This window comes from Gekko japonicus, unplaced genomic scaffold (genome assembly GCF_001447785.1).
Source record: "Gekko japonicus isolate JY-2015 unplaced genomic scaffold, Gekko_japonicus_V1.1 scaffold548, whole genome shotgun sequence".
NCBI classification, from domain to species: domain Eukaryota; kingdom Metazoa; phylum Chordata; class Lepidosauria; order Squamata; family Gekkonidae; genus Gekko; species Gekko japonicus.
In genome coordinates, this window is record NW_015169791.1 from 708,398 (window position 1) to 734,847 (window position 26,450).

A 26,450-nucleotide genomic window follows, 5' to 3' on the forward strand; every position below is an offset into this window, starting at 1 on the left:
CAAATGCAGAACCAAAGAATGGGATCTCCATCCTGGTGACTATGTTTATGTCTCCACGAAAAACATTAAAATGCTACGTCCCAGTAAAAAGTTGGGTTGGAAATATATTGGGCCTTTCAAGGTCCGTAAGATCTTGAATGACGTTGCTGTTGATGTTGAATTGCCTAAAAACCTTCGGTCATTGCACTTTAGTCTTTTGAAAAAAGATACTGGCCAATGTAAATGGCGGGATACACATGTTCAGCCCCCCCCTATCCTCATTGAGGGGCAAGAACACTTTGAGATTTCTGCCATTTTGGATTCCAGGTATAAACGTGGTAAGCTTTGGTATCTTGTGGAATGGGTTGATTTCGGACCCCAGCACCGGGAATGGGTGGAAGAAGGGGATATTCGGGCCCCTTATCATGTTCGTGCATTCCACAAGCAGTTCCCGGACAAACCGGGAGGCCTCCCGGGGAAACCGGGAGATCTCCCGCCGGGGCCGGGAGGTGGGGGGTAAGTTATATTTTCAGGTGGGCAGTATGTCAGCGAGCTGCCATTTCCTTGGGACACCTCTCGTCCCTTTTCTTGTACCCACCCCCTCCCTCACTCCTGTAGTTGTTATCCTTTGCATATAGGGCATCTGTAACTGCCAAGGTTCTCCAGCTGGTGTGATGTGGTGTTGTGTCTTGACGCTCTGGCTTGTTTAGATTTCCCGTGTGAACTCAACGAGTGTTTATGGAACTGGCCGTTGCTGTTCTCAGGCCGCTTCGCGCCTTTTCTAATCTGTAACCTAAAGAGGGAAATGAGCTCATTGGTTAAACCTTGTTTGAAGTTCCTTTAATACACCTTCCCTGGGCATTGTAGTTATTCCTAACAATCTCTGTATGTTCATGATCAACTATGCTTTGGAAATAAATCTTGCTTCTTTTTGAACGTGGATCTATTCTCCTGATTTGGGATCTAACACCCTCCCTGGAACAAAGGGAGGCCCTTTTGGGCTCCCTGTAGCTGCCAATACAGTGCAGTAGCAATGGGGCATCAACATGATAGGTTTCCACATTTTCTCTGCCCCAGTCCCACAGCAGCAATAATTCCCATCCCCATGCTATTGTGTGTATTTGTGGGGGGGATTTCTCAACTTTAAAAGATCAGTACTGGCACATTGTTATAAAAACCTGACCTATTGGGTTTTCTGAATAAATATTTTATATTTTTTTAAAGTTTCTAACCTGTTTTGTTTCAGAGATATAAAGCAGAAGGCTTATTTTTTTCATTAATGGGAGGCCAGAGCCTTTAAAAAACCTCAAAAAGCTGAGAATTCAAAGAACCTGTTAAGCAGATTGCTATCATGTTGTAACATCATAATAATATGCCAATTTTTAAAAATCCTCAGGTGAGAGTGAGGGGGGTATAGCCACCACGGGGAAATGGGACAAGGAAAATGGTGTCAAGGTGGGCAGGATCAGGAAGACCTGGACCTCCCCATCCATATGGGTGCCACACTGCTTTTGCTGTAATCGGTTTTGGAAAGATGCGGTAAAGATGGGGGGAAACCTGGGAGGTGCAGGAAGCAACACAATGCTGTGGGAAAGCAGGAGGAAAAATATCATCTGAGCTGGAACAAAGAACCCATGAGTAAGCGGCCTATGGCACAGTGAAATCATCAGTTTTTCAAGATAAAAGAGCCCACCCTGCAATTAATAGAAAGGAAATTTTAATTATGTAGAAAATTACTTAGAAAATAATTTAAATAATGACATGGTCATACCTGTTAATTGAATAAAGCTTGCATCCCTAGAAATGAGCACAGATGTGCCATTGTCCTGATTGTTACCCCACCGGCTTTGAATTAAGAAGCTGAATAGCTGACTTCAGTTTCTGGAGAAAATTAGTCAAATGGTAGGCCTCAGCAAGAGGTGGGGTAATAGCGAGGATCTTCCCACCTATTTTTACAGGGATTTTTCCCTTTATGAGAGCTCCTAATAACCAGTCCAAGGGTAAAACAGAGAAGGTTTTATTAAAGAATATTTAGGGGTTATAACACACAAGCAGCACACATGAAACATACACACATACAAGACCTATGGAAATAAAGAGAGGAGCGGGATAATAGCAGGGGTTGGGGAAATATATTTTACCTATCCAGGAGATCAAGAGTCCATGGAGCAGAGACTGGAAAAATGGAAATTGGCCCAAATGAATTTGGGGGTGACCTGCCAATAGAGCACCCAGGCAGGCACACCGAGACTGAGCTCTGAGTGCTATTTTTATGCCCAACAACGTGTCCAGAGGGCTTGCTAATGTGCAGGGTCCATCAGAAGACCTGATGAGATTACTTAGGGATATGATGGGATTAATTAGGGCTAGAACAATGTAGTTTGGAAACTGTACAGAGTTCCCAGGAATGGACAAATGAGGCCAGAGGTTTCTACCTGCATATAAAGTAAATATTGGGTTGGGTTCCTGATTACTTCTCCAGTGATTGAAAGACTAATGGATTGCTAATTTAAACCAATCAAAATGGAAACAATACTGGTCTTGGGGCGTGGAAAATAGGTAAAAGGCAGGACTTGTCATTGTCAAGAAAAATCAGGAAGGAAAGATGATATCAGATTGATGGGATTAGCATTTGAGATTGAAAGAAGTTACTCTGGGGCAAGGCAAGTCCATTGTCCGGAGTATGCACAAGTCGGGGGGAGGGGTAGTTGCAGCTGTCAAGGCAAGTTCTCATGTGCTTTTTCCAGGGTCATATCCTAGGCATGATATTATGGCCTGCCAGTCTTGGCTTCCACCTTTGTGTTCACTTATGTCAAGTTGCCTGGTCTTTGGACCTTATTGGGTCCATTGATGGTTGAAACAATCCCTCCTGATGGACAGGGGGTTGGTGTACTTACATTATGACTCAAAACATTCTTGTAATACTTGAAAGTTGGATAGGACTAACTATATAGTTAATAAGAGTCAGAAACCATGTTGGGAATTTAAGAAGTATACATTAAAATCCAAAGCAGTGTTCGATCCTTCTAAATGCTTGGCTTCAATGGACCTAAGCAGGGTATAATTCTGGTTAGGTTTGCACTGATAGTGTTCTTTGTTCTGCTTGTAGAGACCAAAACCCTTATTGGAAAGCATGGCTTAGTGTATCTTTCCTTCTTTTCTGTAATGTAACAAGATTTAAGGGCCATTTCTTGTTAAGCTATAGATTCATTTTTTAAAAAAACTTCCTCATTCCTCTGATTTCTTTGATAGGGATTTAACTGTAGCTTTCAAATTGTGGTCTATAATAGAAACTTATCAGAGGGTGTCTAGTGTACCTAATAGATAATCCTTTTGCCCTGAAAGCTAAAACCTATAGGTGATGATAGAGGAACACTTTATCAGCATGTTTGGTAAGTAAAAAGGATATCAAGGGCCAAAACAGATGTAATGCTGAGAGATCTGTGGAAACCCAATAAAGGAAAGGACAACTAAGTTCAAATCACTGGCAAGGGAAGGGGGACTTCATTCTGTGGGTTGCACTGATCAAAGTTGTTATTGCGTTATTGTGTTATTGTTGTGTTATTCTGTTACTATGTTATTCTGGGGAGGGTCTCTGAAAACCTGTGCTGCACTTTGAGATCAGCCCAAGGTCATCTTCCTGCTTAGACTCCTTGACTAGGGCAGCCATTAGAAAACTTAGTAGAAAACATTTATTTTGTAACCTGCCTAACTTAAGGGCTAAACAGAAACGTTCCAAAAGTAAAACAACATAACATTTTTCTCATGTTTGAATGCTTAAAATATAAAACAGTTCAAAATTCATTAGAACTTGCCATGAATTTCATCTGGCTGGGCTTGATAAATAATTTCCCTGGCTTAAAGGTAAAGGTAAAGGTTCCCTTGCTCGAAAGCCAGTCAAATCCGAATCTAGGGTTGCGGTGCTCATCTCCGTTTCAAAGCCGAAGAGCCAGTGCTGTCCGAAGACGTTTCCGTGGTCATGTGGCCGGCATGACTAAACACCAAGGCACACGGAACGCTGTTACCTTCCCACCGAAGTGGTACCTATTTATCTACTTGCAATTTCTTGCTTTCGAACTGCTAGGTTGGCAGGAGCTGGAACTAGAGACAGGAGCTCACCCTGTCTTGCGGCACCTGGGTCTTGAACTGCTGAACTACTGACCTTCCACAGCCTGCAGTTCAGCGTCTTAACCACTTGAGCCACCGCAGCTCCGCTTCCCTGGCTTACAAACAACCTAATTTCCCTCAAGTACCCCTAGGTGAACATCCAGTTACTGCTTCCTGTCAGTCTGAGGAGATCTGGTAAATTCTTATCCTGTGAACCTGTTAATAACCCTATATGATGTTTTCTATCATTTCCTAATTGTCCCTGACTGATTTCGCACTAGAGCTGCCTCGCTGTTGCGCCACCGTTTGCCCCGGTCCTATTGGTCAATTGCACACCTGAAGCCGCAGGGCTGATTTAGACCTGCGGCTTTGCCCGATTTCCCCCAGTTTCATGATCCTGTTTTTTGAGGATCAACGAAACTGCGGAGAAAATCGGGTGAAGCCGCGGGTCTAAATCAGCCCCGCGGTTTCGGGTGTGAAATTGACCAATAGGACGGGACAAACGGGGGTGCAACAGCAAGGCAGCTCTAGTGCGAAATCAGTCCGTGTCTCATAGAACTCTCATTCTTATGGGCAAATAAATTATGATGAAACTTTAGTCACCACCAGTGTTCCCTCTAAGCTGAGTTAGTGTGAGCTAGCTCACAGTTTTTTAGCCTCTGGCTCACACATTTTTGTCTTAGCTCAGGAAGGAGGGCTCCAGAGCAAACTAATTGATGCAGCAGCCAAATCGCTCGCTCACAACTTTAATGCCAGTAGCTCACAAAGTAGAATTTTTGCTCACAAGACTCCACAGCTTAGAGGAAACATTGGTCACCACCATGCTGTTTTTTAGTCCTGTGAGTTTTAAAAGACAGGAAAAAGAGAGATCCTATATTTTTACCATCCAGTACTAAAACAACTCAAGGCATCAGTTTCGACTGGCAAGACCTCATTGGGGAATGTACAAATCTCCTTTCACCAACAGTTATTGCTTTTCTACTTGTGTCTGATGAAGGGAGCTTTGACTCTCAAAAGTTTATACCCTGAAAATCTTGTTGGTCTCTGAGGTGCTACTGGACTCCAATCTAACTGCTTTCCCTTACAAATTGCTGGGAGGATCAGCTGACAGACATTTTAGTGTTAGTATGGTGAGTTAGGCCTGTGTCATCACTAATCTGTGCAGTGATTCTGGAATCAATAGGTTGAAAGTTTAATGTCATTTTAGAAATAGAATGTGAATAAATGGCACTTTATAAACATCATTTAACAGAACTTCTCTTTTAGTGGTTTGGTGACCTTGTGACTCCAGTGTGGTGGGAAGACGTGTGGCTGAAAGAAGGCTTTGCTCACTATTTTGAATTTGTTGGAACTGATTATCTTTATCCTGGATGGAATATGGTAAGCATATGCTTTTTTTTTTCTTTTTCTTTTTAAACTGCTGGATAGTGAGAGAGATGCTGCCAGCAGAGCAGACCATACTGGATGGACAAATGGTTTGATTGAATATAAGGCAGCTTTATATGCTCATGGTATATTATCAGAAATCATTGAAAATGACAAATGATGTATGCAAGTATCAGACATTCAATAAAGCAAAGTCAGTTGGTGTTCAGTGGAATATCCCTGGTCAATTTTCCAATAGGACCACATTGCATTTGGGCAGTAGACTGAGAGTATAATTGTTGAATTAGGAAGAGGAGATGCTTGTCCCTAGAAGATTTGTTCAGTTTATCCCATAGTCTTTGTCTAGGCACTGAGTCAAAGGCTGCTGTAAGATCCATGAAGGCGACAGCTAACATGCCATCTCTTGAGCTGGTGTACTTATCTACAGAGTGTGGCATTTGTCAACTGTACTAGCACCTCCAGCTACCTAAGCAAATCATCATAATAAAAAGTTATTATTTAAAGGTTTTTTAAAAATGCACATTTTGAATTATAATAAAATCTTCCTAATTATAAATGCAATGGAATCTGGCAGCTCTTTATGATTTTAGCATAGTGAAATGTCATAGACTACATTGGCCATAATCTGGATTTTATCTTTCCTGTACCAGAATCATTTGTTCTACCCATAATCATTTTAACAGAAACAGCATAATTTTGTCTTGGAAGCTGTCTTGAAAAGAGGACATATTTGAGAATCGTTATTTAATGAATTTAACATTCACTGCTATGTAAATGGAATTCCCAGTATCTTGAATCATAATTTAATAATCCAAAGCAGAAAAAGGCTGAATTTCAAATGACTTGAACAAGATGTAATAGTGAAATCATACATCAAACTGTGTGTAACTAAATATGCGCAATTAAAATATGCAAAAGCCAAACTTCTGTGCCTGACAAATGTTAAAAGAAATGGCTGAGCAAAATAGTAACCAATATAAAATTAATTGCTTAGATGATAACAGGTTCAAAAACCTATCATATTAAGTGTTTAGCATTCCACAAGAGTCCTAGTTCATGTAATGGAAATTTATGTTCCAGTGACAATACTGGCCATGGCTACGGTTTGGTTTGCGTGGGATATTTCTGAATAGTTGTACAGTGTTTGATCATTTTCATGTTAACATCATCTGTGTATGTGTTAAGTGCCGTCAATTAATGATCTCCAAATCCTCCTATCATTAACATCCTTGCTCAGGTCTTGCAAACTGAGGGCCAGGGCTTCCTTGATTGAGTAAATCCATCTCATGTTGGGTCCTCCTCTTTTCCTTCTGCCTTTAACTTTTTGTATCATTACTAGCTTTTCCCATGACCCTTGTCTTCTCATAATATGAGCAAAATATAATAGTTCAGTCCTTTTATCATCTAGAAAGAGTTCAGGCTTGACTTGATATAGAACCCACTTATTTTCTTTTTGGCTGTATCCATAAAACTCTCCTCCAACACCACATTTCAAAGGTATCAGCTTTCTTTATTGTTAAATGTTCACACCAATACATAGCCGTAGAGAATACTATGTTATGCATTATCTCAATCTCATTAAGAACAGCACTAATTGTAGTTCCCCTCAGCTCTTCCCCATTAGCTGATTGAGTGCCATCCAACCTGGGGGTTCCATCTTCCAGCACTGTATCTTTTTTCATTTTAGATTATCTTACCATAGGGGTTTCTGAGGTAAGAGATGATCAGAAGGTTTACCATTGCCTTCTTCTGCTCAGTCCTAATCAGGGTTAGCTAAAGTTGCACTGCTGCTGTCTACGAAAGATCCTCCACCAATGTCACCTTCCACTATTGCTTTTGCCCAGCAGTTACCCTTCAAGGATTCCTCTGCCCCCATCACCTTTGGAACTGTCCAGTCTCTTCTGCTGATGTGGACACTGATTTCTGAAAGGGGTGGATGTGTCTTAGTCTGGTGTCTAAGATGTGACCATTCTGCCTTAAGTGACTCTGCTAGGAGTTTAGCCTCTTTACAAAGTGCAAACTCCTTACAGTTTTGCTCTCAGCTTTGCTAACACACATAAACCCCCTCTCCACGTTGAGGAATGTGTCCAAAAGGGGAATTTACATCAGAAGCAAACAAAATAAGAGTAGAAAAGAAATTACGAAGATAGTTTGCACATATATTTTCTGTTCTGAAGACATATGCTTTGGAATATGGGTAGTGTATTTGCAGTTTATTCCCACCACACTTTAAAATGTTTGTCTTTGTTGGCCCAAAGAAAATAAATGCTGCTCCCAATAACTCAAATCTGTGAAAGGTGAAATGTGCCATCAAGTAGCAACCAACTTATGGCGACCTTATGAAGATCCACCTCATGGGTTTTCAAGGCAAGTGATGAGCAGAGGCAGTTTGCCATTGCCTTATTTGGATAGCAGCCCCAGTCTTCCTTGGTGGTCTCTCATCCAAGTACTAACTCTGCTTACCTTCCGTCCTTAGCTTTCAAGCTCTGACAAGATTGGGCTAACTTGTGCAAAATTATAAAATATTTTTACCAACTGTGTGGAAAAAGTTTGAGGTGTTGAAAACTTTATGCATAGTGTTCTATGACTTTACTTAGGGTAAGGCCACACAAGACTTGACAGTAGAACTACAATTCATGTGCCTTCTATTCATGTATATAATAATTGTGTTTTGGGGTGGCCACCGTCCTATGGGGTGGCGAGAAAAAATGTGCTCCCTCAGCCATTTGCCCGTCAGCTGCCGCTCGGGGCAACTGGCGTGCCATTGGCAGGGGGGGGAGGGACAAGCCTTGCCACCCTGGAATGGGCGGTGAGCGGCCAGTGGAGAGACGGACAAGGCTGCGGCGGGCAAGAGGTGCCAAGGCATCCACATCACGCTTGTTATGTACTGAAAGCATTCCATGAATCGTCTAATTCACTTACTATGTTAAGCTTCGAGCCAGCCAGGGCTCCTTCTACTCTCACACCCTATTGGTCGTTCCAAACGTGTGACCAATTGCAGCCCAGCAAGGTCCCTAAGCGGGAAGAGTTCCCATTGGTCTTTATCCTGAGTTTCTTATTGGTTGTTATTTGTAAATAGGTGTGGCCAGGGGTCTTGTTGTAGAAAAAGAGCTGCCGGAGCTCATTAGCATAACTCATTAGCATAACTTATTTGCATATGCCACGCCCCCTGACATCACCGGAAGTGACAGAAGGCCACACCCCCTGACATCACCGGAAGTGTGTCAGAAGGCCCGGCTACTTACCCTCCTGCTTCATCCTCATTCCCAAACGGAATGAGGATCGAAGCAGAGGGCGGGGTAAAGAAGGGGGCGGGGCTTCACCACGTGACCGCCCCACCCCCTAGAGGTTCTCTTCCGGAGCTCCGTACCTGAGAGCTCCCCCCCGACTAGAGCCCTGGACGCAACCACCCCGGGCATGCTGGGAGCGGGGCCACGGTCATCCGAGGGAAAACTCTATTTACGGTAAAGGAGAGCTGGCTCTCGAGGGGAAGCTGGCGTTTGACCTTTGTGTGTTCCTGTTCCGTCTAGCCAGAAGGTGCTGCGGCAGTTTTGCGCTTACCAAGCTGGAGACTGGGCGGCTGGGGTTAAAAATTAACCGCTTCTTGTGCACCTTTTTACAGAATGGAAATGTTTTGAGGCACAGACCTATTTAAGAGTTAATTTACCCCAAGTTCTGTTCATGGCAGAGATGGACAAAATTACGAAGAAGTTGAACAATAAAGAAGACGACGTGTTTTTTCAAGAATGGAGTGACTTTAAAATATATCTGGAAAAGAACTGGGATGTGAAACAAAACTTAATATGTTTAGATCAATATTAAGTCAAATGATGTTATCTTTAGATTGTAATGATAAGAAACTGATATTGTTGATGATATGAAGTAATTTGGAGCAGGGGTGGAAGCATTGTGGGAAGCCATTGGAGGGAGGGGAGGAACTGGGAATGGGGTAGACAATTGATAGAATGAAATGATTTAATCTTACATGTTGTATTCCTGAGAAAATAAAATTTGTTTACCAAAAAAAAAAAAAAGACTGTGTCGTTCGCTGAGCTGACAAAAAAGTTGAAGGAACATTTCTCCCCTCAACCATCGGAAATCGCCTGCCGGCACGCATTCTATAAGAGGAACCAGGCCGGTAATGAGTCTATCGCAGAGTTTGTGGCGGCCCTTCGCAAGGCAGCTAGGCTGTGCAACTTCACGAATGTGGAAGAGGCACTCCGGGATCGTCTCGTGTGCGGCCTCCGAGACTAAAGACTTCAGCAGAAATTATTTGCGCACACTACCCTAACCTGGGCAGTGGCGTATGAAGAGGCTGTCGTGGCGGAAGCAGCCAACAAGTCTACTCAAGAGGTCCGGCAGCGATTGGCTGAGCAGCACGTCCACTCCCAGCATGACAGCGAGGGCAATGATGCGGACGAGGATGTTAACGCTGTAAGAGGCAAGCGGACCCCAGTGAAACCAGCGGCGCTCAAACCGTGTTCAGGATGTGGCGGGAAACACCAGCGCGACTCCTGTTGGGCGAGAGATGTCGACTGCAGAGCGTGCGGACGGCATGGATACCTTGCCCGTGTATGCAGATCTGCACAGAAGGGTTCGTCCTCCAGCGGCAAGAACAAGCAACATTTGCCTGCACCCGAGGAGACTCCACAGAGGTCAACAAACCTGACCAGCGCATCTACCGTTCATCACACCAGTCTTCAGGAAAAGATCACAGTTGCCCCTCTCCTTGATGGCAGGCCCTGCATAATGGAGGTCAATTCCGGCTCGTCCGTGACCGTGATCTCTACAGAATCGTGGCAGCAGCTGTTCCCCAACAGAAGTCAGCGGCGGCTCCAGCCTGCAGACACCAGAGTGTCCGATTTCCAAGGCCACCGGATTCCCTTGGCAGGAAAGGACCATGCGACTGTTGAGTATAAGAGGAGGTGTGCTAAACTATCTTTCCTGGTAGCTGAGGGGGACCGGGTCAACCTAGGGTTAGACTGGTTCGAGCCTTTGGGCATTGGTATTTACGGGGTGAACAAAATGTCTGAAAATAAATGGGACATGCTGTATGACCTTTTCCCTGATGTATTTGGAGAAAGGTTGGGGAGGTACAAGGGCCCCCCGGTTGCGTTTGACCTAGACCCATCCGTTAAACCAATAAGAAACTCAGGATAAAGACCAATGGGAACTCTTCCCGCTTAGGGACCTTGCTGGGCTGCGATTGGTCGCACATTCAGAATGACTGATAGGGTGTGAGAGTAGAAGGAGCCCTGGCTGGCTCGAAGCTTAACATAGTAAGTGAATTAGACGATTCATGGAATGCTTTCAGTACATAAGAGCGCTTCCCTCACCCGGTGCGGCCTGGGCTGGGGAAGCTGCGTGCCCTTCTTCGGGGATGTGGGGGTTCCCTCAGCCAGCCCCGGCTGCGCTCGGGGGGGGGGGGGCAGCTTCACCATGCTTCCCTCGCCCAGTGCGAGGAAAGACCTCCAAGGTGGCTGAGCGGGAGCGGCTGCCCAGAGACCTCCACCCCCTCTTTGCCCTCCTGCTGAGGCAAGCGAGCCGAGAAGGGGCCAGGCAGCCCTTTGCAGCCCTACCCGCTACTTCTCCTGCCCTCCTGCTGAGGCGGCCAGGCAGAAGAGGCCAGCCAGAGTCCCCCCACCCCATCCTGGCCCAACCGCCGAGGCCATCGAGCCAGCAGGGGTCCTGGGTTCTTATGCCTTTTTGCCCAGGCGGCCGCCCAGGTGGCTGCCTAGGAGCAGCCACTCAGAGGCCCCCCGCCCACACCGACAGAGGAGGGATGAGGCCGGCTGGCTTGCCCTGCCACCTCCAGCGCGAGGCGGGGGGAGGCGCAAGCCTGGCCGCCGGGGAGCCACCACACTCTCCTTTGCCAGTGCGTGGGGGGCCCCCTCCGGCGGCCTCTCTCTAGGGCATGTTGCTTCTCTTCCTGCAACGGGCCTTGAGCCTAGTTCATGTATAAAGCTGAAACAGGGAAGCCTATTTTTTTATCACAGTGGAACATAGAGGTGCAAGGAACTAAGCAACTTCTTTGTCCCACATCTTTTCACGTCGTCCCTTGCTTGAAGTATTTTTCTTTCAGCCATCCTCCAATACCAGAGTTAAACAAGCCTGGAAAAAAAATATATTCCAATAAGCGAGAAGCAAGGTAAGAGGGAAGGGTTAAACTTGCCTCACCCAATTGTTTTGTTTTTTTTCTAAATAAATAAAATTATATCCTCTTTTAACTTATTTATTTTGGAAAGTTTTATATAAGGACTACAGACTACAATGAAAATAGGGAAGGGAACTACAATTAAGGAAAAAGAAAAGATACCCACTACTGACTAAAAACCCAAGCGAGGAGATAATCAAATTTGCTTAAATACAAAGCCATCCCTTAAAACGCTAACATGCTAGTATATCTTTTAAATTTTGCTGTCAACAATCCCATTATCATGCCAGGTACCTGTTCAGTACATTTAACCTGACTTAATTGTTAAGGATAAACAGAGCTGGGTATTATCTGCATAGTAGCAAAGTTTCACTTCAGATCCCTGAATGATCTCTCCCAGAGAATTCATGTAAATGTAAATGAGGGATGAAATGGAACCCTGGGGAACTCCATAATGTAAATGCAGCAGGGTTGAACAGCAGTCCTCTTGCAGTACCTTCTGGAACTGGCCAGTTGAGTAACAGCAGAACTACCAAAGCACCCCCTTCCCCCGCAGTCTCAACCCAGCCAGCCTATTCAGAAAGATACCATGGTACTGAAAGCCACTAAATGGTCCAGGATAATGAACAGGGAAGTCCTCATCAGTCAGGCTGACCAATGCTATTTCTGTCTCAAACCCAGGCAGATTGGTTGGCTGAGATAATCCATCTCTTCCAAAACTGCTTGAAGCTGTGTAGCCATCACCCCTTGAACATCTTGCCCAGGACTGGAATATTAGCCACTGAGTGGTAATTGTTAGGGCAATTCTTATTTCTAGTTTTCCCCCTTTTTTGCAATAAATCAGTAAAACTTAGGGATCAAAAGGACACCCCTTCACAAATTGAACAGCTTTCAAAGTTGCTTCCAAACTTGGATTGGAAATCCATTGCCTTGCTTGTTTCAAGCAAAGTTCAACTCACTTTTTAGTTTGTAGTGGTTATGAACATTTTCTTGCTGTTTTTATCAGAACATTTGATATAAATGATACAAATATGGCGAATAGTTATTTTTTATCCACAGACCACGGTACCTGCTACCTGTGAAATTTTGCTGTACAGATTCTTGTGTTTGGATTTAATGTGTAGGGGCCTTGTCTCTTTCCTTTTTACTTTATTTTCCTCTTTCTCAAGCTTACTCTCTTGTCTCATGGAGTCTTAACTTGTAATTTCAGTTTTGTATATTTTGGTATTGTAGTCTGGTGCTACTACCAGATGTTACTTATGTGGCAAATCTTCTTTCTTTCATCACACACAAAAAAATCTTCTTTTGCTGTACCAATGCAGACAGTGGCAACTAACATTACCTCTAATAATGTCGATATTTTAGGAGCTGTTTGGCATTTTCAGAACCTTTTTCAGCTATTTCAGGGGCTACTGAGAGTCTTGTACATTCAAATCCAAACCATTATTGGTATCAATAAATACCAAGATTTCTTTATTCTAAAATTGACCAATCATCAATAAAATATTCCCAACATTTTCCCTTTTTCCATCTGTATCTCATAGATACAGATGAATTGAGATAGATACAGAAGTTTTTAAAAATATATTATTATACCAAAGAGTGTGCATTGGAGTTAGGACATATCCAGATTTTGCTTCCCACTTCTGTGGAGACAGGGGTTGACATGCTTTCTGTCCTTGAATGTCTGCTGTCTGCATTAGTAGAACAGAGCAGAGAAGACTATGACAAAAGCAATTGCTAGTGAGTGATTTTCCTTTTCATCCATAAAATACCAAGCATCCAGTGCTTTAGCAGTCACTACCTCACTCAATGCTGAGAAAGCATTTCACAGGGCTCAGTGGCCTTTTTCCATCCTCTCACTTTATAAAAGTTTGGCTGTGCTGACAACTTTATTGGATGAGTCAAGGTAGACTACATTAGTGTTGGCAGTCACATTGAATTCTCCTCCTTCCTTGGTTAGGGTATTTTAGGAAAGGGCTGCTTTGTCTTTCCCATATTGCCTCTCTTTAAAAAAAATCATGATCCCTTTAAAAAATAGTCATGAACATAATTGCTGGAGATATGTGGGAGAGGCATTTCAGTAGAAGTTTACCTGTAGAATACTTCATATTTCCTTAAATGAACCAAAGTATAGCATTCCATGCTCTGGATGATTCTGTGATTTCTCTTGGAAACTGAAACTAGCTTAATGCTGAAATATGTGCATACTATCATTTTCATTTTAAACTCTTGTTCTCAGCAAACTTGTTTAAGTGTAAAAATAAATATTAATGAGAAGTCATTAAACTAAAACTTCATTAAACTAAATTCTCAGGGAATCTCAAAATACACAGCTTTAGACCCTGATAACTGGTCTCTATCACCTATCTCCTTCATGGACATTAATAATAACAACAACAACAATAGGTTGTGATTAAGCTTGTGCATATCTTTGACTTAAAACTGGCTGCCAAAGCGTTTATCTCCTTCAGTAAAAATGTTCTGACACTTTGGAGACTCCCAAGGCACATCAGGGAAAAATTATTAAAAGTTCTAGAAGTAGACACTTTAAACATGGACTGTCTTGATTTATTTCATTATTATTTTGGCATCTAATATTGATGCTACAGCCTACTCGATCCTTCTAGCCCAACATAAATACCATGCTGTCTCAGCATGGAGAGAGACATGACTTCATTTTCTCACTTTCCTTTCAAAAATACCCTTTCATCTCTCTCTTCTCAGTTAAGGGCTCCAAATAAACTAAAAAAGAAACTTTTAATTAATACCACATGGGGTGTAACATCTTCCTTTAGTAACTGCTCACTGAAATGAGTCTCTAGTATTATTTTTCTGTTTTCAGGCAAAGAAAGAAAATTTTCTGTGTGAACCTGAGAAGAAATTCATGTGTATTTGAATATGATAGGGATATAGATAAACTTATACATGCTTTTGGCTGGACAAAAGAAAATTCTTTTGTGTGTGGGGGAGGTTTTTTACTACTTAAGGGGGAAAGAAATTCTAGAAATTCCAATCCTGGCATGAGTATTTAAATGTCAACGCTTTATAGGGTTGCCAAGTCCGAAGTGGCACTGGAGCGGGGGACTCCAGCGCCACTCCGGGAGTGTTTTCCCTTGGATGACCGTAGCCCCGCCCCCAGCGTGCCCGGCGTGGTCACGTCACTTCCAGGTGATGTGCACGTTGTGTGCTTTGGGGGTGGGGTTCCCCCCGGGGCCCGATCCGCCAGTGGCGGGGAGCGGGCCTCTGGGGCAGGGGTTTCCCCGCCCCCCCCCGGGGGACTTGGCAAGCCTAACGCTTTAATATTTATTACAGTTTTGCCTTATTTCCTTTTATATTTTGGTTGCTAGTGGAATATGTCTGCATAGCATCCTGAAGCCAACCACTAGCACTTTATGATATGTTTTTATAACTATATTGTTGTGATTTTATTCAGTTCTTCTGTTTTAGTTGTTCAGTACATTCTATGTAAGCTGCACTGAGCCTGCCCTGGCAGGGAGGGCGGGATATAAATTAAATAAATAAATAATAAATAAATAGTTCTGCCACTATGCCCATTCTTTGATTTTGGTGGATTATATTTCATCTGTTTCGGGGGGGGGGGAGAGAAGAAACATTCAGTAAATTGTTTACATTTGTAGAGAATTTATCTGGCATTGTAAAAAGTAATAATAATTTATTACAGTAGTTAAAAATTAATTTTCCTTTCCCTAGAATGCCTTTTGAATGCCCTCTGCCCTGAGGCTCACCTGGTGCCAGGCATTTAACTAGGAGCTTTGTCTTTTAATGGTCTGTGTTTTATTTTATGGATAGTTATATACTGTTTATTTCCCCAACTTGTTTTTAATAGTTTGCTTTTATAATGAGAAACTTATTATTTTCATTGTAAGGTACCTCGAGCAGGACTCTGATGAGATGGTATAAATATTTCCTAAATAAATAACAAGAGTTTTTATTTATTTTAAGACATTTCTGTGCAGCTTCCCTACAAAATTCAGAGTCCCCATGGCAGTGAACATTAAAACATTTCACATTAAAATATTTCAAACATAAGCAGTATTTTATATATAAAATATTTAAAACAATTAAATAAAATATAGTATAGTCATAATGAACACTTAAGAACACTCAAACAGGGAGGAGAGCTAGTGATAGTGAAGAAACACCAAACAAAACAAGAACGTCTTTACCCAGTGGTAGAAGATAGCAATAGAGGAAGACAAACAAATCTCCCTGAGGAGGAGTTTCAAAACGTTTGTGCCACAACTGAGAAGGTCCTTTCCGAGGTTGTCACCTGTCTAGCCTCAGAGAAGGCACCTCTGAAAATGGCTGGAGTGATCGAGTAAGTTCATAATGGAGTAGGCGATCCTTCAGATATACTGGCTCCAACATGTATAGGGCTTTAAATCCAAGGGTATCATGAATTCGATCTGGAAGCAAATTGAGAGCCAATGAACTGACTGTAGCTTCTGGACAGTCTTCAAGGGCAGCCCCATGTAGTACTCATTGAAGTAATCTAATTAATATTACCATGGCATGCTCAACAGTGGCAAAATCTTGCCTGCCCAGGAATAGCCACAGCTGGCTCACCTACTGAAGCAGGTGAATGGTGCTCCCTGGTCACTGCTGCCACCTGTTCACCCAAAAGGAGCCCTGGGGCTAGGAGCATCCCTAAGCTAGGAACCAGTTCCTTTAGGAGAAGTGCAGCCCCATTCACAACAGAATATATCTCATTTTACAAGTCAGACCTCCCCCACCAGCAGCACCTCCATTTTGTTGGAATTATGTTTCAGTTTGTTATTGCTCGTCCATCCCCAAACTGCATCTTGGCACCCATCTACCTTTATGTATACCATTTCCACACCCTCCATGGGATCTGCTGGAAATGCAAGGTAGAGTTGCATGTCAACTCATTTTGGTAGCAACACTGCCAGATTTCCAGATGACCTCTCTCAGTGGCTTCACATACAAGTTAAAAAGCATGAGGGATAAGATGGAACCTTATGGGACCCAATAGGCCAGAAACTAAGGGGCTGAGCAGCATCTCCCCCCCCCCCCAGGACCCATTCTGATGTTTACCTTTGAGGTAGGACTGAAATCACCACTCAAGTGTGTCTCCCAGTCCCAACCCCAAAAGACAATCCAGAAGGATCCCATGATTTATGACATTAAAAGCTACTAAAAGGTCCAGGAGAATGAACAGGAGTGTCTTTTGCATTGCCTTAACAATCCACTTGCATTACCTGATGTTAGTTTGTTCCCCCCCCCCTTGTGTTCAGACAACTTCGTAAACATCCTACCACTGTCTCATCTTCCCTGGTTTTTCCCCTGTTCCTAATAAAACTGCTTTCTCCAGCACTTCTTTTCCAAAGCCAAATGTATTTGCAACAAAGCCTCTGCTCGTAATCTGAATGAAGTTTTTCATACTGGTGACTTCCAGTGCAAACTGCATGCCAAACTCTGCCCAAAAAGGGGTGGGTGGGTGGGTGGGTTTGGTTTTTAAAAAAAATTGCATCCCAGCAGATAAATGTTTCAATGATGGAAAGTGCCTGCATTGAAACAAGCAGATTTCTGGACAACTGAGCACCTAACAACACTCGCTTGGCAGTTTATTGTTTATTGAGGCTTTAGCAAGTTCCAAGCTTTGGCTTTCTGTGTCAGAACTGACGTTTTGGTGCCAACCCTGAAGTTATGCAGACTTCAAACAAGCTCCCCCCCCATGAACCCTCCAATCACTCTAAACTCCCAGCCTGCATTTTTACTCTCCTCCTAAGAGCATCTACCGTTATGTTATCTATAATAGCCAAGCTGGTAGAGAAAGGTTTTCAAGGACATCCATTCTTCCTAAACACTGGGAGGCAGCTTAAGAAAACATGTTCTGCTGAAGCTAAGCAAAGCAGGTTCACATGCACACACAGCACACACACCCTTTTATGCCCAAAACAGAAGAGAAGAAACACACAAGGGCAAAATCATGGCAAACAAAGTTCTGAGCTTGACGATCATGCACATTGGGGGCACATTCCTCTCTCTGTGTGTATGCATGCATACACACGTGCCTGGTCTCCTCTCTCTGCCTCTCATTCTCTTCCTCTGAAGCCTGAGAAAGCCAGGATCATGCCCTTATGTTTTTACACTCTGAGAGCCAGTTTGGTGTGGTGGTAAAGAGTGGCAGACTCTAATCTGGGAGAACCGGGTTTGATTCCCCGTTTTTCCACTTGAAGCTAGCTGGGTGACCTTAGGCAAGTCACAGCACACTCAGCCTAAAACATAAACATAGCTTCCCACTAGGGTTTCAAAGAAGAAGAAGAAGAAGAGATTGGATTTATACCCTGCCCTTCACTACCCAAAGGTGTCTCAGAGCGGCTTACAAACTCCTTCCCCTTTCCCTCCCCACAACAGACACCCTGTGAAGTAGGTGGGGCTGAGAGAGCTCTTAACAGAAACTGCTCTTTTTCAAGAAGAGCTCTTATCAGAGCTACGGCTTGCCCAAGGCCATCCAGCCAGGTGCAAGTGGAGGAGTGGGGAATCAAACCCGGTTCTCCCAGATTAGAGTCCGCACACTTAACCACTATACCAAACTGGCTACAGCTTCAGCAGCCAGATCCTCTGGGACCTCCTGGCTATTCCATACACAGTGCCATACAATAATTTCTTTCTTTCTTTCTTTCTTTCTTTCTTTCTTTCTTTCTTTCTTTCTTTCTTTCTTTCTTTCTTTCTTTCTTTCTTTCTTTCTTTCTTTCTTTCTTTCTCTCATGTAAAATCCACCAAATTGTCTCTTGACCCTTCACAGCTTTCTCCCCAGTGGGGAAACCCCTTCTTTTTGTTACATTCTTTTAATGTTGTCTGTCTAAAAATTTCAGGGGGCAAACGATTGAGCAAACAAATTATCTTTTCAGTTTCCAGGTTGCTGTTTGAGAGCTTCCCATGATTGACACAATAGTAAATGTACTGAAGTTAATGGGCCTGCTCTCATGTTAATCTGCATGTAAGGATTTCGCACTTCCCTCATATTTCAAGGAAGAGAGGCGGAGTGAAGAAGGCTGCTGCTGATATGCTCAAACGCTTCAGCGCTTGTGCAAAAAAAGGGGGGGAAAAATCTTTTCAGTTTCCAGGTTGCTGTTTGAGAGCTTCCCATGATTGACACAATAGTAAATGTACTGAAGTTAATGGGCCTGCTCTCATGTTAATCTGCATGTAAGGATTTCGCACTTCCCTCATATTTCAAGGAAGAGAGGCGGAGTGAAGAAGGCTGCTGCTGATATGCTCAAACGCTTCAGCGCTTGTGCAAAAAAAGGGGGGGAAAATGGAACAGAGGGAACCCATGAGGGGAAGTCTGAACTGTTCCCACCAGTGGTGCAACAGGCACAAAAATGTGAAAGCCAGCTGTAGTCTGAAAAACCCAGAGTTGCACCTGATCAGTATTTGACCAGTCAGCTTCTGCTGAAAGAAGTAAATTAACACTGGGATTTAATTGTTTATATAGCTTTATTTTTCTTCTCTTATTTGTGTGCTTTGTAATGTTATAGTCCAATACATGATAAAGGATTTGACTTCTGCATATTTATATATCAATGTTGTTGCCATAAGTGTTAATCAAGTCCATCATAATTCTGTACTGTATCAGTTCAGATAGTAGTTCATCTCACAGAATAGACCTGGGAAGTTAATTGCCAACTGATTACAGAAATGGTTTCCTGTTTTCTTTAGTGGGACTATCAATGGTAATATGAAAGGTAGTGTAGTGTAGTGGTTACAGAATCAGACAAGGACTCAAGTGACCTAGGTTCTAGTCTTCACTTAGTCAGGAATCTCCGTGGGTGACCTTTAATCAGTTACTCTGACTCTCAGCCTATGTCACAAGGTTTTTGTGAAGATAAAATGGAGACTGGGGGAAGCATGTATGCTAATTTAAGCACCCTGGACAAAGGGTGACCTTGTAAATTATTGTGAGGGAGGATGGCCAAAGCACTTAGTAATGATGAATCCTTGAAACATATTGGTAAAAGATATTTATTTTGTTCTCTTTTGTAGATCAGTTCTTCCTTCAGATTGCCAAAAGTAATATCATGCATGTATATAATTTGGACAGATATTATAGCATTTCCTATTGCTAATGTCTGGTAAAAATTATCCTTTTGAGAGAAGATGTAACAAAGCATTTTGTCTGGTATATGACTTAGAAAACAGAATGACCTTATTAAATATTATTCACACAGGTATATTAATCTGTTAACCGTATGAATGGCTGTCCCAGAACAAAGACATTCCTTTAACACTCAGCCCTTTGATCTCTTGTGTATACTAATTATCAGTGATGACTTACATTGTGCTGTTCCTTTGTTCTGTTGTTGGATGAAATACAGTTTCTCTCCTGCTCTTAAATTCTTTTGTCCTCCTGTTTTGAAAACGATTTTTCATATGGCTCGTTCAAGTGTTGCAATATTGTCATGCTAACTATCTGTGAAGTCTTTGTTTATGCCTCAGTAGCCATTATAAAACCAGGAGCAGTGACTCCCAAATTACATTATCCTTACTGTGATATAGATAATAAACTTTGCTGCAGCTTGAGAAAAAGAAGGAACAGATTGCTTTAAAAATCAGCTACAGAAATTGACTGAAACTTCTTGTTGGAAACGTGTTTATACAACTTACTAGGACAGTGATGGTGAACCTTTTAGAGACTGAGTGCCCAAACTGTGACCCAAAACCCACTTATTTATCGCAAAGTGCCAACATGGCAATTTAACCTGAATACTGAGGTTTTACTTTAGAAAAAACAACTCATACATTTACTTAAGATGATCCAAACAAAGTAAGGAAAGCAATCCCAAATGCTTTCATTTACTTAAAATTATTTGGCAGAGAACTTTAATGATGGCCTGGGCCTGGCTGGGGCGATGGCACGTGTGCCCACAGAGAGGGCTCTGAGTGCCACCTCCGGCACCCGTGCCATAGGTTCGCCACCACTGTACTAGGAGGAAGGCCTGTTGCTGCCCGAAATGCAACAGACTTCTAGCAGATGGCCTGGGTGAGTGGGGTGTCATGGAGGAGGCGTGTTTCCCCCCTCCCGGAGCCCCAGTCAAGCGCCAGGCAGCCCGTGGCCCCTGACCCTCCTGGAGGCATGGAGGAGCGTGGGGAGGTTGAGAAAGCCAGACAGGGAAGAGGAGGTGGCGTAAACTGGGGGTCCCTGGGGTGAAGAAGGAGGGGGAGGTGGTTTAAACCGCCTCCCTCTCCAGCAGTTCGCTAGCCCCCCCACGGCTGCAGGGAGATCGAGGATGCCAGGGGCGAGAAGGAGGGGAGGGGTTTAAACGGTCTCCCCCTCCAGGCGGTTTGCTAGCCCCCCCGTGACTGCGGGGAGATCGAAGATGCTGGGGGTGAGAAGAAGGGGGAGGGGGTTTAAACCACCTCCCCCTCCAGCACCTTGCTAGGGCCCCCCCACGGCTGCGGGGAGATCAAGGATGCCATAGCTGAGAAGGAAGGGAAGGGGTTTAAACCGCCTCCCCCTCCAGCGGCTCGCTAGCCCCCCCGCAGCTGCGGGGAGATCGAGGATGCCGTGGCTGAGAAGGAGGGGGAGGGGGTTTAAACTGCCCCCTCCAGCAGCTCGCTAGCCTCCCCCCCCCCGCGGCTTGGGCATGCTGGCAGGCCAGCGAGGGTGGTGGAGGGAAGGCTGGCAGAGGCTGAACGGCCTCCCCGAAGAACTGCCTGCGGCGTTCCCCATCCCGAGGTGAGGCCAGGGGCAGCACCAGGAACCCCGGCAGAGGCCCCCCCCGCAGAAGTGCCCACGACATCCCTTGGCCAGGGCACGGCAGCACAGGGAAGCACGGCATGGCCATCCCCTTCTCTTCCCACCAACCGGGTGCCACCAGTGCCACCGGTTGGAGCCATCCCCAGTTTGTGAGGGTCTGGCCAGCCTTGTCCCTCCTCCCCACCCCCCAGCCAATGATTTCCTCTTGGTTTGAGGAAGGCCACACGGCTGGGCCTGTGGAGGCCTTCCCCGGCTCACCCTGCAGACAGTCTCATTCTGTCCGAGGACCGGAGCAGAGTGAGCCAAAAACGCTGGCCGGGACTGACGTGGGCGGGACTCCACAAAGTAGCCAGCCAACCCAGCCAGCATTTTCTGACTGGCAGTTCATGCTGCCAACCTATTTTGGCGCGCATATAACGTTGTGGGACCAAAACTCAATTATATATAAGGAGAGAGAATTTTAAGCAAAAATGGGAAGAAGGCTGCGATCACACACACTAAATAATGCACTTTCAATCCACTTTCAATGCACTTTCCAACTGGATTTTACTGTGTGAACTGACAAAATACAGTTGTAAAGTGCATTGAAAGTGGATTATTTAGTGTGTGCGATCACAGCCGAAAATAGGGACAGTGTTTTATTCACACTTATTTTAACAACTGCTGTTTTACTTTCTAGACATAGCAGTATAAATTATTGTTTTGCTGATTCACACACTGTGAAATGTGTGTCCAGGGTCAACAAACTGTTTCCTATGTGGTAGTCAGATATGAGTTCTGTGTTCTCCTCAGTTCATGGAGTGCCTCGTTCAGAGTAAGCTGTGGTGCATGGGAAAAGGGATTTCAGCTTTCCCATATTATTTTCCTGACCTTCAGTGGTCTAGGGGAAGTGATATTTGGCCCATGGGAAATGCAGAGGTTCTGACAGTTTGCCCAGTAGGCTAAAATAGTGCCCTCCCCACCATTTCAAGTCATAAAAAATGCAGACCCCTTCCCCATGCTTGTCTGAGTCATGGTCTGAATTGGGCACAAGGTATAACAGAATTGAGAAGAACCCATAACTCACATGTTACTGTTCCACAGGAAATATCAGTTTCAGTTAGAGGTCTACCTGATGCTTTTAACTGGAGATGTGAGGGATTCATCCCGGGACCTTCTGTGTGCCAAGCAAATGTTCTACCACTGAGCCACAGGCCCTCCAAATTCAGATGCATTATCGGCTTCCGGTCTAGCTAAGATGGAGGACTGAAGCGTTTCGCAATCGTGCGAAGCGAGCGACGGCCACTTTTGACAGTTTGGGCAATATACAGCCCAACGCATCACTCCCCAGCGAGGGGGGGGGACAAGCAGGCAGCAGCGCCCTAGAGGGAGTGTGAGGTTGGCGTAATCCAGCTTCGGAAGAAGCTGAATTGGGCTTTGACCTCCTCCCACGAAGAAGGCAAGTGCCAAGCAACTCTATAGTGGCCGATCGAGCCGGGCTACCGGCATAAATTCTTCGTCAGCAGACTTCTTTGAAGAAGGACAACAACTGTGAGTTAAAAGAAACAATGCGAAACCCGTTTTGAACGTGCTAGATAACAAAAACGTGCCGCTTACCTGAACTGAGTTTGGAGTCAATTTGAATTAAGCGGTTGAGCGGAAAATGAATAGTAAATCCCAGAAATCCGATTCCGGAGAGAAAAAAGTTGATTGAAGCCTTTAAAAACTGTAAAAACGCTTATTGTTTAACATTCCTGTGGTGAAGATGGAGCCGTGTGCGCAACTGTAAAATCGAAACTCACGAACAATAGCGTGGGAAGAGCAGGCTGGTGTCACAAAGAAAGAGGTCCGTGTGAAACATCCAGGAAGTTGAATTCCTAGACGGGCATTAGCGAAAGGAAGACAGTGGAACTTTTAAAGGTGCCGGACCGGAAGTGAGTTGTATGCGGAAGGAAGGGCCTGCAAAGTATCAATTTGACCTACTCTACATGAAATTACCATAGAGAAGTTGCGCCCGACATTTTGAGGAGGACTTCAACTAAATTTGCTTTTTTAATATATTTCTAAGGGTCTTTGGAAAGCGTAAACAGAGAGGCATGGAGGACTAAATCTTATCATCTAGAAGAGTGCTTTATCTTGCGAATCTGTGAATTGAAAAGAAATCGCCAAGACGGAGACCAGGAGAGGCAAGAAAAGAGCCGACTCAGACCCAGAACTTAAACCAGTTGTGAGACCTAGGATTGGATCTACTTCAGCCCCCAAAATGTCAAGGGGAAGAGAGAAAAAAGAGATGCAGGCCTCCATGGAAGCAATGGAGAAGAGAATGACAGAGGCAATACAAGCCATGGGGGAGCAGATAGAAAAAACATTGGGGGACCAACTGGAGAAGCAAACTCAGATTCATCTGAAACATCTAGAAGAAGTCCAAGAGAAGAACATAACAGCATTGAAGGAACTGGTTACTACAGAAATAACTTCAATCAAGCAAGAAATGGAAGGAGTTAAGAAGGATGTTCAAGCAAATGCAACCAAGACTACAGAGACAGAGGAGAAGATACAAAAAATAGAAGAGAAACAAGATTCTTTGACTCAACAAATTACAAGATCAGAGACAATGATGGAGTTCAGAAGGATGCAGACTCATCTGAGATTCAGAGGCATTAAGGAAACAGAGAATGAGAATTTAAAAGAAAAAATGATGGAAGTGATAACGGCTTTTTTGGGCGAGGAAGAAGGGTCAATGGACTCAGACTTTGATTTGATTTATAGAGTGAACTCCAGAATTGCAGAAAAGAAGAATTTACCAAGGGATGTAATTGTACAATTTGTAACAAGATCAATAACAGAGGAGATATTCAAGAAGCAATTCAACGTCCCTTTTGTAATAGAGGGAAACAAAATTATGGTGATGAGAGAACTCCCAAGAACAATACTGCAAGACAGGAAAAGGTATAAATCCTTGGCTGACAAACTCAGAGCTTTGAGCATCAGATATAGATGGGAGATTCCACAAGGTTTATCCTTTACGTATCAAGGGGTGAGGATTCAGATCAGATCGATGATGGACTTTTATAAATTTAAGGCGGACAATGCGGACGTCTTTGGAGAACTTTAAAATAAAACGCATAATGGAGTACAAATTGTTGTCATGGAATGTTAATGGATTAAATTCACCAAACAAGAGGAAAAGAATCAATCATTGGATACAGAAACAGAAATGCAACGTGATATGCTTGCAAGAAACACATATTAGAAAACAGGATATAAAATATTTAAAGAATGCTTTATTTGGAATTGAATTTTGTTCTGCGGCCTCAAATAAGAAAAAAGGAGTTGTGACATATGTGAAGAAGGAGTTACAACCTACAGAAATTTTTAAGGACATAGATGGCAGATACGTGGGTGTGGAATTAATGATTCAGCAGAAAAAAACATTGTTGATCAACGTGTACGCACCCAATGGAGCAAAGGAAAAATTTTTTAAGGATATAACTGACCAATTACAACAATTGACTTATGAGCAAGTTATTATGGCCGGAGACTTTAATGGGACAATAGATCGTCTAGACAGAAAACCACAAAAGGACAACGAATTCAGCGGAAAATTGCCAAAGAATTTTTTTGAATTAGTTAAGCAAGAAAAATTAGAAGATGTTTGGAGGAAATGGAACCCGATGCAGAAAGACTTTACTTTTTATTCCAATAGACATTGCTCTTTTTCCAGAATTGATATGATTTGGATGTCTGAAGAATTATCAATGAAAACACATAAGACTGAAATTTTGCCAAGATGTAATTCAGATCACAATCCGGTGGTATGGAGTTCCACAGAAAGGAAAAAACCCTTTCTGTGGAGGATTAATGAAGACTTGTTGGATAAGAAAACGGTAATTGAGATGTTAAAGGAAGAAACGAAACAATTCTTTCAACAAAATTTAAATAAAGAAACACCGATACAGATTGTATGGGATGCTTATAAAGCGGTGATGAGAGGAATTCTCATCTCGCAAAACGTGAAGCAAAAAAAGGAAAAACTTCAAAAACAAACAGAAGTGTTAGAAAAAATTGCTCAGAAAGAAAAGGAATTAAAAAAGAAGCCTGGAAAAAAGCAAATTATTAAAGAATTAAAGTTGCTGAAGGAACAACTGAATGAGACTTGGAATCAGGAAATGTATTGGAATTTAAAGAAGTTACAACAGAAATCTTTTGAAGGGGCGAACAAACCGGGAAAATACTTAGCTTGGCAACTTAAGGCTAGAAGAGAGAGAAGAATGATAACCAAAATAATAGAAGATGGAAAAGAGTTCGTTGATCCTAATGGAATAAAGAGATGTTTCTTCAAGTATTATGCTAAACTATTCCAAACAACTAGAGTTGATCTTGAGAAGATTAAAACATATTTAAAGGAGATTCCACTACCAAAAATAAGTAAGGAATACAAAGATTTATTAAATGGTCCAATTCAAAAAGAAGAAGTGATGAAGGCAATAGAAGAGACAAAGTTGGGGAAGGCGCCTGGGCCGGACGGATTTACAGCGAAATTCTACAAAAAGATGAAAGAAGAAATTTCCCCGGTCCTGGAAGCTTTAACCAACGAAATAAGAGAAAACAAAAAGGTGCCGGACTCATGGAAAGAAGCAATTATTTCTTTGATTCCAAAGGAAGGACAAGATTCAACAAATGTAAAGAACTACAGGCCAATATCTCTTTTGAACAACGATTATAAAATCTTTGCAAAAATTATTGCAGAAAGGGTGAAAAACTATTTACAAACGGTAATTTCTGAAGATCAAGCGGGCTTTTTACCCAAAAGGCAGATTAGAGACAATGTAAGAATAGTAATGGACGCAATTGAATATTATGAAAAGCACCCAGAAAAAGAAGTAGCTTTTCTGTTTGTTGATGCAGAAAAAGCTTTTGACAATCTTAATTGGAATTTTATGCACCAGATGATGGAAAAGATTGAAGCGGGACAACATTTTAGAAATTGTATTGAAGCTATCTATTCTGAACAAAGAGCTAAAATAAATGTGAATAAAGAACTGACAGATAACTTCAAAGTACAGAAAGGAACAAGGCAAGGTTGTCCGTTATCAC

The 26,450-nt window shown here is 43.1% G+C and overlaps 1 protein-coding gene across 1 annotated transcript in view; it reads left to right on the forward strand.

Moving 5' to 3' along the window:
- Window positions 1-26,450, forward strand: part of TRHDE (thyrotropin-releasing hormone degrading enzyme) — a 469,626-nt gene that overhangs the window by 260,588 nt on the left and 182,588 nt on the right. The window contains exon 5 of the mRNA XM_015417024.1: window positions 5,353-5,466. Within this exon, the coding sequence (XP_015272510.1) occupies window positions 5,353-5,466 (114 nt within the window). The remainder of the gene's footprint in view (window positions 1-5,352; window positions 5,467-26,450) is intronic.